General features: G+C 36.9%; 1 protein-coding gene across 1 annotated transcript in view; it reads right to left on the bottom strand.

Annotated features, from left to right (window-relative positions):
• ANO3 (anoctamin 3) overlaps window positions 1-12,849 on the bottom strand; it is a 423,419-nt gene that overhangs the window by 79,027 nt on the left and 331,543 nt on the right. Inside the window, 2 exon segments of the mRNA XM_065883040.1 lie at window positions 2,260-2,394; window positions 6,779-6,900. Of these exon segments, the coding sequence (XP_065739112.1) occupies window positions 2,260-2,394; window positions 6,779-6,900 (257 nt within the window).

The following is a 12,849-nucleotide window of genomic DNA, read 5'->3' as shown; positions in this document are numbered from 1 at the left end:
GTGTTAACATCTAAAATATATAAAGAACTCATACAACTCAATAGCAACCAAAAAAATCTGATTAAAAAATAGGCAGAGAAACTGAATAGACATTCTTTCAAAGAAGATACATAAATCAACAGGTACATAAAAAAGTGATCAACATCACTAATCACCAGGGAAATATAAATCAAAACCACAATGATATATTACCTCATACCTGTTAGGGTGGCTATTATCCAAAAGACAAGAAATAGTAAATTCCCTGGCAGTTCAGTGGTTAGGACTCCACGCTTCCACTGCCAAAAACAACAACAACAAAAAACAAAAAACCCCAAATGTTGGTGAGGATGTGGAGAAAAGTGAACCCTTGTGCACAGTTGATGGAAATGTAAGTTGGTACAGCTACTATGGAAAACAATATGGAAGTTCCTTAAAAAATTAAAAATAGAACTACCATATAATCAATCAATTCCACTTCTGGGTATATATCCAAAGGAAATGAAAACAGCATCTTGAAGAGGTATATGCACTCCCATGTTTTTGCACCATTACTCACAATAGTCAAGATAAGTAAACAACTTGTGTCCATCAGCAGAGGAATGGATAAAGAAGATTTGAGATACACACACACACACACACACACACACACACACACACGCACACACACAAAATAGAAGAGTATCCAGCCATGAGAAAGAAGGAAATCTTGCACCTTGTGACAACATGGGCTTTGAGGGTATTACACTAAGTGAGATAAGCCAGATAGAAAAGAAAAATACTGCATGGTATCACTTTATATGTGAACTCTTAAAAAAGAAAGAAAGAAAAAAAAAGCCAAACTCATAGAGAATAGAGAAGTAGTAAAAAAAATATATATATATATAGTATTTTTATTTTCAAGACACTATAACTCCAAATTACAATCTCACTTCTCAGCTTCAGAGGTTACTGATTCAACATCATATAAAGAAATGCCTAAAGGGGGATGAATATTTCCAGTGGGCACATGTTTGTCCAGGAAGATGCTGCCTTCCAGAGTGGTAGTGAGTTTGCAAAACTCTGAAATAAACTTGTCACTAGGTGAAATGCTTTTGAACAGTAGGTGTTTCTTTGTTTTCATGCTAATTACCATTTGGCCTTCAGGAAGAACAAGGGGATTCTGAGATACCAAATCAAGGAATTTGGTTATGGAATAGGATTCAACCCTGGGACAATGAAAATATTTTGCTTTTAGGCAAAATTGTTATACAAATACATGTGCACATAGATAAAGAATATTCAAGGAAATGCATTTTATGGTCCCATTAACTGTCATGATTACTACCCAGTAGCAAGGCCATGGTTAAAAGATGGACCAGAAGGGAAAAAAAGTACTGAGCTTTTTTTAAGGAGGGGAAAAGTACTTTTTCATAGTTTGAATTGCATCATACAAGGTTGAACTTGATGAAATCCTTGTGGTGTAGTAAATAGAACATGCTGTTAAGAGGATTCTTTAATTAATTCCTTAACTCATTTAATTCTTTAATGTGACTTTTACCTCTGCTGAATAATAATGTTTTGTTCCTATATCCAAATCTTGAGTCATTTAAACTTTAACAGAAAAATCACCATTCTGATAAATGTTTGATGTTTCTCAAATCTTATTTTACTACCATTTTGATATCTTAAGTTGATGCTAAAATCTTTCATAAATCTATTCTCATAGAGAGTAAGAAGAAAGTAGAAAGTGATTTTATGTTCTCATGAGAGGAGACTACTTAGGGTAGGATTTATATGGTATGAATATTTTGTTTAGACATCTTTAACTATGTAAGGTTCCCTCATCTGCTAAAAGGAATACTCATCTCCAAAGGTGGTAATGAAAGTTGCATAAAATGAAACAATGCATCTGGACAGTCTTTGTATATCTTAAGTGTTTAAAGAACTGTACTATTATATTTATTTGAATTAATGTATTGAGAAAGCATTCAAGACTACAAAATACTATGCAAATTTAAATTATATAGAACTGTCTATTGCATTGCTGAATTATTGATTATGTGGGATATACCTGAAAGAGACATTTGGCATAAAGAGAAACAGTCTTAGAATTTATCCAAGAGACTCTGCATATAAAAATATAGAAATAACCTTTTTATAGTGCTTCTCCCCTGCAAAAACAAAAACAAGCAAATAAATTTAGTACCATAACTCGCTTTTATAGTCAGCATTACTATAAAGCTTTCATCCAATCAGAAGAAAGGCCAAATTTTTTTAATAAGTCTGTTGATAGCTTACCTTACTTGACTTGCATTCATTGTTAATATTCCATAGAAGAAAACACACAAGCCAACAATAGCTGCAGGAATCAGCATTCCAGTATACCACCCCAGCCAAGCAAAGTATAGCCCAATCTTCTCACCAAAGTATAGCCTGCATGAGAAAGCAAATCCTTAGCTTAAGGCAACGTAAGTGACACTACAAATAGCGATGTCACACCTAGTCAATTTCAGATGGACAATTGACTATACTGGCTCAGTTCCTCCTGCGCTTCATCCGGGGTGTCTTAATAGTCTCGCTCATTAATGAATCCAATAATGGTGATATTGTTTATCATTAAACATTGTCATTATAGGAGTCATTTTATTTTATTTATTATCGGAGTATGTTTATTTCTTTCTTTTTATAAGCCAGGTCTTGCTTTTCTTCATCCTCCTAGTAGAATCCCTTTTTGTTTTCCTTACACAAAGCTGTGCTAAACCATATTGCTTTGGCGTAAATTAGAAAAACATCTCCCTCTAGGTAGCTGCTGAAAGCAGACTTGATTTCTGTCTCTGTCTGCACCCTTGGCCCGACTCCCTTATGCCAGACACAATCTGCACAACCGTGTCACACATCTTCCTCAACAAAGTTCAACTCTGCTGTTCCTGGAGCACACGATTCCTTGGTTTATGCTGTTCCCTTACTTTGGAATATTACATTTCACCCTCTTCTCCTGTCTGGCTTGTACTTATCCTGTACTTTATATCACTTCTCCTGGGAAGCCTGCCCTGATTTCACTTCAAACCTGGGTTAGACGTCCCTGCTCTTGCTATCACATTCCCTTCACACGTGTTTCAGTGTCTTAAACTTGTAAAACTTTATGACAATTACCTGTCACTCCCCTATTCCTCTCCCTCCCCATCAGAATGCAAGCTGCTTGAAAGTGGACCTGTGTCCTGTTTCATTAGCACCCACCACAGGAAGTGTTTTATTGAAAGAAGTGAAGGGAATGAATGCATTTTATTTCCCTTCAGCTTATTAACATAATTTATATGGAAGTAGCAGATGAATAAGGCAGTTCTGATGACCACTCAGTTGTTCTTTCTTCACCGAATCTACTGCCAATAGTTAACTGTCACAGTTTATACAGCTCTGGTAAAAAATAATAATTTCTTGAATTCTGTACTGGTGTTTGTCCCAGCACTAGTTTTAAAGATTGGTGTTTTACAGTTCATTTGGGAATACCTCTCTGTGCAAAAATTCTTGCTGGGAAGAAAATTCTCTTGTTATTTGTTTTTCCTTAACAAGACTTCTCTCTCTGAAAATCATTCTTTCTACTCCATTCTCTGTATTGTGCCAACTAAAATTTGTACGTATTCTACCAAGCGTAGACATGGAGCTGTCCTCCACTGAGCATCATTTACCTAATTTTTTTGTTTTTTCATTTATTTCTCCTAGGAGACAGATCAATAGTCTATTCATTTCTTATATACTGACAGTGTTCTACTCTGAGACGAAGCTTATAATATTAACAGTTATTCTAATATAGCCACTTGTTCCTTTAAACAAGTGTTCTGTGGGGTGGAGTAGGGTTTGGGCACATATTACTAACATTTTTATAACGATGACTATAAAGGACTGCACAGACAGACCCCCTTATATGGAAAGCATTATACCAAGATTTTAAATCATACATTGTTGAAGGTTAAGAGGGGCAATAATGTTATGTGACAGGAGTATAATTACCTAAGTTACAGCAGATTTCAGATCTGTTTCATGAGAAGAAGCTAGTTCCAGGCAAAGAAGGCTAATGAAAATGTCCTTAACCTAGAACGTGGGAAGTCACAATCTTTTAGGATCTCTAGGTGTTCCTTAAATTTCTTTAAAACGATGACAGGGCAAGGAGGAACAGGGGGTTGCTATTGGTGTCACCCCATCACACTTCACCCACCGTCACTTTCATGTTTTATATACTGGTGTCCTATGTGACATTTCATTTGATGATAGGATTCTACTGCTGAAGTAACTTCTATCATAAAAAACTTCTATTATAAAAACAAATGTTAAGTTGACCTCTTTTAGAGAGAATCATTTCACTTAGTTTTTAAATTTAAATCCTTCTGGTGCCTATTGGGAAACATTGAAAAAAAACCACACAGCTATTTTGTTGAGCAGGTTTCGTAGTTGACCATTTTTTAAATGTATTCTTTCCAGATTCCAGTATTTCCCATGGAAAAATAGATTGAAATGAAGATAGGCATTGGCTACTAAATTTTAAGTCTATTCTTAAAATGAGAACAAAACACAAACACATGTTCAAGAATGGTTGTTTATAAAAAATAAAATGAATTGATAGTCCCTCACTTTTCATCCACTATTACTGAACTGCCTTTTTCAGCAGGAGAGAATACAGGCCTTGCCTGTGGGTGTCCATCATCTGTGACACAAGTATATTAAAAAAACTCTGATTCCAGGACACCCTCTTTCTCTCACTATGGACAGGAAGCCACACAATAAGAGGCTCACATCCTCAAAATTGTATAGTTTTAAGAACAATGTAACTCCAAATAATTAAAAAGTCACAGATTTTAAGGCAATCTTCCTGCTCATTGTAGAAAACTGGGTCTTGTACAAAATGCTATGTACAAGATTGTATAGTTTAATCTGAACGCTTCATCACCATCTCAACTTTGTTAACAGGAAAGTTCCTAGAGAGCAGGCACCTGTTGAAATGCCATCTATACTCTTTAACGGCCTTCATCTTGGGTGGGTCCCTCATCACATCTCTTCCCTTAGCCACTTGAACACAAAATACATGATTTTCATAAGCAAAATTTCCCCCCTGAATCAACACCTAGAGAATTGGTAATAGTAGCTGAATCACCCTATTTATTGAAAATAAAGGTTGCTTGGTGAAATTACCTGAGGCAGCAATAGCAATGTCTCCTATAGATAGGAGAACTGTTGACACTGAAATGCTTGCTTGAAAATCCCAACTTCACTTTAATTCCTATTAAATATGGTTTTGTGAATTAGCACATCTCACTGTATTCATGTATCTCTAAAACAATTATTCTTTAACCTGCATAAATAAGACTCTGATAATTTGTCGTGATTGAATTAGAATCAAAGCATCTTGATTTTGGATATACCCAAGTACTTAATGTTTGAGATAAAAATGGTTTGGTGTTGGATAGTATGCTTTGTACATCCATTCCACATTCTACCTTTTTCCTTCCTGCTATGTGCCCAGGAGGCTCACCTCTCTGCATAGTATCACCTATGTTTCTTCCTTCTTCTTGCTTCCTGATAGGCTCATTGGCCAACTGAAGGTACCAGCAGGAGATCACAAGGAGGGATAAGAGATGTGGGGTATTTTTTATTACTCTGACTTTCTTCTTCTGTGATTATAGGTTTTAACAAGTTCTGCCAACTGCTCTCTCCCTTTGTCCCTTCAAGTCTAGGTCTGATAACAGCTTCCAGCTTTTGCCAGTCCCTGGAAGCTTCATTATCATCTGTTGGCTCCCTTGATTCTATTTATACTTCTGCATATTAAATTCTCTTCAAATACCCCTTCTATTCTATCAGTTCTATCAGTTTCCTGTTGGGAAAATGATTGATATAGTTATGAGTTATTCTTGATATTTATATTTCATAAACAGCTCAAAATATCAACATATATAACCTTATAATATGAATGCTCTTTTTTTATTTTACTTTATAAATATTTCTAGTTATCTGGGGACTTAAGTCCTTTTTAATATATATTTCCTGATTTTTAAAAATAAGAACAAATTATTCTCCATCAAAATAAAATAAATCATGAATATAACACTATTTCAAGACTAATTCAAGTTGAGAGCAGTTATTTACTAGGATATACCTCCTGGAATAGAATAGACACTAAGTATTTGTTGAAGGATAAATACATGCATAGATGCTATGTTGGCCATTTTTCTCTTTGCTCTTAGATCCATTTTCTGCCTTTTCCTCTTTGGATTTGTTATCACGGGAAAGTAGATTATATAGATTCACTTGTAAGTTGCTGCTGGTAAGTTACACTAGGAGGTACTGGAAGTCTCAAAGGTGGAAGGAAGGGAAGAGCCCATATCTTTTCTCCTCTCCTGGCTGTACTCAGGGCTGTCTCCAGAGCAGCCATAATTTGTTATGGCTCCATAATTCTCTGTGGCTCGACTCTCAACACTTCACTTTCCTGCAGGTAGTCCTACTCGTGGATGGCATAGCTCTTGCCCAACGGCTCAGGTAGTAAGCTCTGAAATATACTTCATCTCATTTTCCCTCCAGCTTTAAGGGTTGTTAGCAATTTTCTGCTGTTGTTAATCGCTGGTTGCCTCACATTTCTGTTTATTTCTCAGCTTTCCCATCCCCTGTGCTACTGATTCCCTAAATTAAGTTCCTTTCATTGAAAAGACGTACAGTGGCTTCTTTTTTCTTAATCACACCCTAACTAATACAGATGATTTGGTGGGTAAATAAAATAATAAGAAAAGGATAACAAAATAGCATAATATGTCTTCCGTTATCAATCCAGTACCTGATTAAATCCAGGGGCTGATGCTTGTACCACATTCCCCAGCGTGCCCAGCGCTCATATAATAGATGTCTGTTATTCTGAGGTCCATGGGTTTTGATGGGCTGGTTACTCTTGTAGGCGCCCTGAAACAAATAAAATAAGATGAATTGATATTTATTCTTTTAGTGAAATTTGAACTAATAGGAATTGTTTTTGCTTTTTTTCCTTAGGGAATAATTTAATAACTTACTGAAAGCTTCAGAAATTATAAACATAAGTCCATCACTGAAGTGATGTAGTAAATGCATTTATATATCTATATTTCATTGAAAATACTCTGATAGTTCCTTAAAAATTCTTTCTTAAATCCCTTTTTTAAACCAATGAGATCCCTTTCACTTAAAGTAAGCTTTAGGTTTCATTGTTTGGAACCCAAGGTCTTGTAATAAACACAATATCTTCATCATCATTGAGAGAAATTGTTGTAATCTTTAGTTCAGAAATTGAGCATTATTCTGCTTTGAGAATTGATCCAGTACCAGAAAATATTTATTTCATTTATAGAAGCTAAGGGAAAGAGTCAATGTTCATTCAGCAAATATAGACACCCCCCCGCAAAGAATCACTATGCTGTCCGCATGAAACTGACATAATACTGTAAACCAACTATATTTCAATAAAAAAAATTTTAAGTATAAGAGGCCTGTCTCCAGTGTTATTCATGTTTTGAAATCTGTAAAATTTACTTCCGGTTAGATATTCCAAAAATGGAAGCATGTTTTCCAATTCTTTATACCCCCCTCAAAAATCTGTCATATGGGTTGCAATTTCAGAAACATAGAATATATATGCCTATTAGAGGAACATGTTCCCTGAAGGCTGAACTGCTCTGCTTTTATAATTTAAAAAAAATGATAATAGATATAGTGACTTTATTTTCTGAATCAAAACTTAGGACACAGGATTTTACAAAGTCCCTCTGCTCACTCTAATATGTGATTCTACTTTTATGAAATGTTTGATGAAAATTTAAAACAAGTGGAATTATGCCTCAGTTACCTCACCTAAATGATGAGGATAAGATAAGTATTAATGATACCAATACAGAGGGATCTTGTGAGGGCCCGTTTGGAGAATAGCTATAAAGTGCCAGACACATAAGAAGTATAAAAATAATGTCAGTCGGGCTTCCCTGGCGGCGCAGTGGCTGAGAGTCCGCCTGCCGATGCAGGGAACACAGGTTCGTGCCCTGGTCCGGGAGGATCCCACATGCCGCGGAGCGGCTGGGCCCGTGAGCCATGGCCACTGAGCCTGCGCATCCGGAGCCTGTGCTCCTCAACGGGAGAGACCACAACAGTGAGAGGCCCGCGTACCGCAAAAAAAAATTAAAAAAAAAAAAAAAAAATAATGTCAGTTAATTTTAGGTGTTTGCTGTATTGTGGCCATTGAACAGTGCAAAACTATGGTTCCAGACAACCAGGGCTGTGAGTTCCTATGAAGAAAGATGGCACCTTGAATCATGGTCTGTAGGTGCCTCAAGGCTGAAATGAGAGACACATATGGACTTTGCCTCTGGCTTTCTAAGAAAATAGATAAGTTAATTAGGTAAGGGTGGAAGAGCAGTCTTCCCTAAGGGAGCCCAAAGTGTTTAAAACCTAACGATTGGAAGCTAAGGAGATGAAAGTAAAGATCAAGATTCTAAGACATCCACTTGAGAAAAGTTTGTTTGCTTGTGAAACTGGACTGACTTGTTAAGGTAGCCTGCCCTGAGATTGGGAAGGTAAGGGAAGGTGAACCAAAATCTCAGGTTTCTTTCATGTATTTCTGATAATCCTAAAATACATGACTTTCCTTCCCAGCCTTCCCAGTCAGACATAGGCATCTCCTAGGTTTTAGGCACTAAGCTTTAGATCCGTAGTACCTCATTGTTCTGACTTGACTCAGTAACCTCAATCAACCATAATGCTCTGACTCTTGCCCACCCATGCATTCTCATCCCTTTTCAGAGGACTATGTACACTCAGTGATCCCCACCACCTCCATGATCGGCCCCTTCCTCCAACTGACACACTTTTCTACTGTCTCCACTATTCATAATTGATGGGATTATCAATTCCATCAACATTTTAGGCAAACTCTTTCTCATATATATATTCTCCTTCTTCCCTTTCTTTCTTCTTTGTCATGCCAAATTTCACTGGACATGTCTCTTTCTTCCCTCTAGCTACTGTCTCTTTTGTAAGTAAAAAATAAATCTCAGCTGTGGGTGCAAAGTGTGAGACCGATACTAATAATACTCCTGCATTAAGGAAGAAGGAGGTCTAAACTGTGTCTGTCCTTATTCAAATTATAGTCAGTGCCACTGACTCCATTTTCCTCTAAATAAGTCTTGTTTTTCTTTCTTCAAGTAGTAGTCTTTAAAATTGATAGAAAATTCCTGAGTCCATTTTATTGACTTGCTGCTTTGTTTTCGTTACTTGTATTTCATCAATATTGTTTTCCAGTCGTTTTGTGTATGTATACCATATACTAGTACTTCTACCAAGTTATAAGAATAAACGGGAAAATGACTATTATTTACAACCTATTCCCAATAGTTTCCAAATTTCATACAAGAAACTATCAAATAAACTGTCAGAACACAGGCTAGTTAGGTAAACAAAATTACTTAGAGAACAAAACAAACCTTCCTGTGCTACAGAAGCTCTCCCAGGGACTCACGTTTGCCACTGAACAGTTTACCACTTACTGACTAGGTCATATTTGACATGGTGTTTAATTTCTCTGCACCTTGCTTCTGCATCTCTGCAATGGAAAAATAATAATATCTCCCCTCCAAAGTTATTGTCAGATGAGTGGGAAAACCCATGCACGGGACCTGTTGCATGAAACACTCTAACACATTATCTGTTATCATTATTTCTATTCCTAATATAAGTAGGTATGCCATAACGAATAGAAGCATTGGAGTCTGGCTTCCTGGGCTCAAAACTGTGTCTTTAATACTTAACCTTTCTCTGCCTTAATTATCTATCTATAAAACAGAGTTAATATTATTGCCTATCTAAAAGGGTTGTTGCAAAGGTTAAATGAGATAGTCCATATGAAACGTTTAGCTCAGTACCAGACAGGAAGTGCTCAATACATTTTATCTTTATCAGTTATACTAGACTGAATTCCTCAGGTATAAGGGTTATGTCCTATGAGTTCTTAGCCTTTAAAAAAAGAAGACTGATGGGCTTTGAAAACACACACATTAAACCTCTAAAGACCCTGTTCTTATTTTAAAATGTATAACTGCCTTAAAAAGAATATAGGAGTCAGCTGATCCTTTAACCCCGTCCTGTTTGAGCAAAGAACAGACGCCCTCTGGCAACCTACACGCAGAGGCGGGGCCAAATCCAAAGCTGAGCCGTGGGAGCTGTGCTAACAAAGAAGAGAAAGGGATATCTCTCCCAGCAGCCTCAGAAGCAGCGGATTAAAGCTCCACAATCAACTTGATTTACCCTGTATCTGTGGAATACATGAATAGACAACGAACCATCCCAAATTGAGGAGGTGGACTTTGACAGCAAGATTTATGATTTTTTCCCCTTTTCCTCTTTTTGTGAGTGTGTATGTGTATGCTTCTGTGTGAGATTTTGTCTGTATAGCTTTGCTTTCACCATTTGTCCTAGGGTTCTATCCGTCCGTTTTCTTTCTTTATTTTTTAAATTTTTTTTCTTAATAATTATTTTTGATTTTAATAACTTTATTTTATCTTACTTTATTTTATTTTATCTTCTTCCTTCCTTCCTTCCTTCCTCTCTCTCTCTCTCTCTCTCGCTCTTTCTTTCTTCTTTTTCTCCCTTTTATTCTGAGCCATGTGGATGAAAGGCTCTTGGTGCTACAGCCAGGAGTCAGTGCTGTGCCTCTGAGGTGGGAGAGCCAACTTCAGAACACTGGTCCAAAAGAGACCTCCCGGCTCCACATAGTATCAAACAGCGAAACTCTCCCAGAGGTCTCCATCTCAACACCAGCACCCACCTTCACTCAAAGATCAGCAAGCTACAGTGCTGGACACCCTATGCCAAACAACTAGCAAGACAGGAACACAAGCCCACCCATCAGCAGAGAGGCTGCCTAAAATCATAATAAGTCCACAGACACCCCAATACACACCACCAGACGTGGACCTGCCCACCAGAAAGACAAGATCCAGCCTCATCCACCAGAACACAGGCACTAGTCCCCTCCACCAGGAAGTCTACACAACCCACTGAACCAACTTTAAACTGGGGACAGACACCAAAAACAACGGGAACTACGAACCTGCAGCCTGCAAAAAGGAGACCCCAAACACAGTAAGATAAGCAAAATGAGAAGACAGAAAAACACACAGAAGATGGAGCAAGATTAAAACCCTCCAGACCTAACAAATGAAGAGGAAATAGGCAGTCTACCTGAAAAAGAATTCAGAATAATGATAGTAAAGATGATCCAAAATCTTGGAAATAGAATAGAGAAAATGCAAGAAACATTTAACAAGGACCTAGAAGAACTAAAGAGGAAACAAGCAACGATGAACAACACAATAAATGAAAGTAAAAATACTCTAGATGGGATCAATAGCAGAACAACTGAGGCAGAAGAACACATAAGTGACCTGGAAGGTAAAATACTGGAAATAACTACTGCAGAGCAGAATAAAGAAAAAAGAATGAAAAGAACTGAGGACAGTCTCAGAGACCTCTGGGACAACATTAAACACACCAACATTCGAATTATAGGGGTTCCAGAAGAAGAAGAGAAAAAGAAAGGGACTGAGAAAATATTTGAAGAGATTATAGTTGAAAACTTCCCTAATATGGGAAAGGAAATAGTTAATCAAGTCCAGGAAGCACAGAGAGTCCCATACAGGATAAATCTAAGGAGAAATACACCAAGACACATATTGATCAAACAGTCAAAAATTAAATACAAAGAAAACATATTAAAAGCAGCAAGGGAAAAACAACAAATAACACACAAGGGACCCCATAAGGTTAACAGCTGATCTTTCAGCAGAAACTCTGCAAGCCAGAAGGGACTGGCAGGACATATTTAAAGTGATGAAAGAGAAAAACCTACAACCAAGATTACTCTACCCAGCAAGGATCTCATTCAGACTTGATGGAGAAATTAAAACCTTTACAGACAAGCAAAAATTGAGAGAGTTCAGCACCACCAAACCAGCTTTACAACAAATGCCAAAGGAACTTCTCTAGGCAAGAGACACAAGAGAAGGAAAAGACCTACAATAACAAACCCAAAACAATTAAGAAAATGGTAATAGGAACGTACATATCGATAATTACCTTAAATGTAAATGGATTAAATGTTCCCACCAAAAGACACAGACTGGCTGAATGGATACAAAAACAAGACCCATATATATGCTGCCTAAAAGAGACCCACTTCAGACCTAGAGACACATACAGACTGAAAGTAAGGGGATGGAAAAAGATATTCCATGCAAATGGAAACCAAAAGAAAGCTGGAGTAGCAATTCTCATATCAGACAAAATAGACCTTAAAATAAAGACTATTAGAAGGGACAAAGAAGGACACTACATAATGATCAAGGGATCGATCCAAGAAGAAGATATAACAATTGTAAATATTTATGCACCCAACATAGGAACACCTCAATACATAAGGAAAATACTAACAGCCATAAAAGGGGAAATCAACAGTAACACATTCATAGTAGGGGACTTTAACACCCCACTTTCACTAGTGGACAGATCATCCAAAATGAAAATAAATAAGGAAACACAAGCTTTAAATGATACATTAAACAAGATGGACTTAATTGATATTTATAGGACATTCCATCCAAAAACAACAGAATACACGTTCTTCTCAAGTGCTCATGGAACATCCTCCAGGATAGATCATATCTTGGGTCACAAATCAAGCCTTGGTAAATTTGAGAAAATTGAAATTGTATCAAGTATCTTTTCTGACCACAACACTATGAGACTAGATATCAATTACAGGAAAAGATCTGTAAAAAATACAAACACATGGAGGCTAAACAATACACTACTTAATAACGAAGTGATCACTGA

This window comes from Phocoena phocoena, chromosome 8, assembly GCF_963924675.1.
Source record: "Phocoena phocoena chromosome 8, mPhoPho1.1, whole genome shotgun sequence".
Lineage (NCBI taxonomy): Eukaryota > Metazoa > Chordata > Mammalia > Artiodactyla > Phocoenidae > Phocoena > Phocoena phocoena.
The sequence above is the reverse complement of the archived record's forward strand: the minus strand, read 5'-3'. Positions and strand labels throughout refer to the sequence as shown.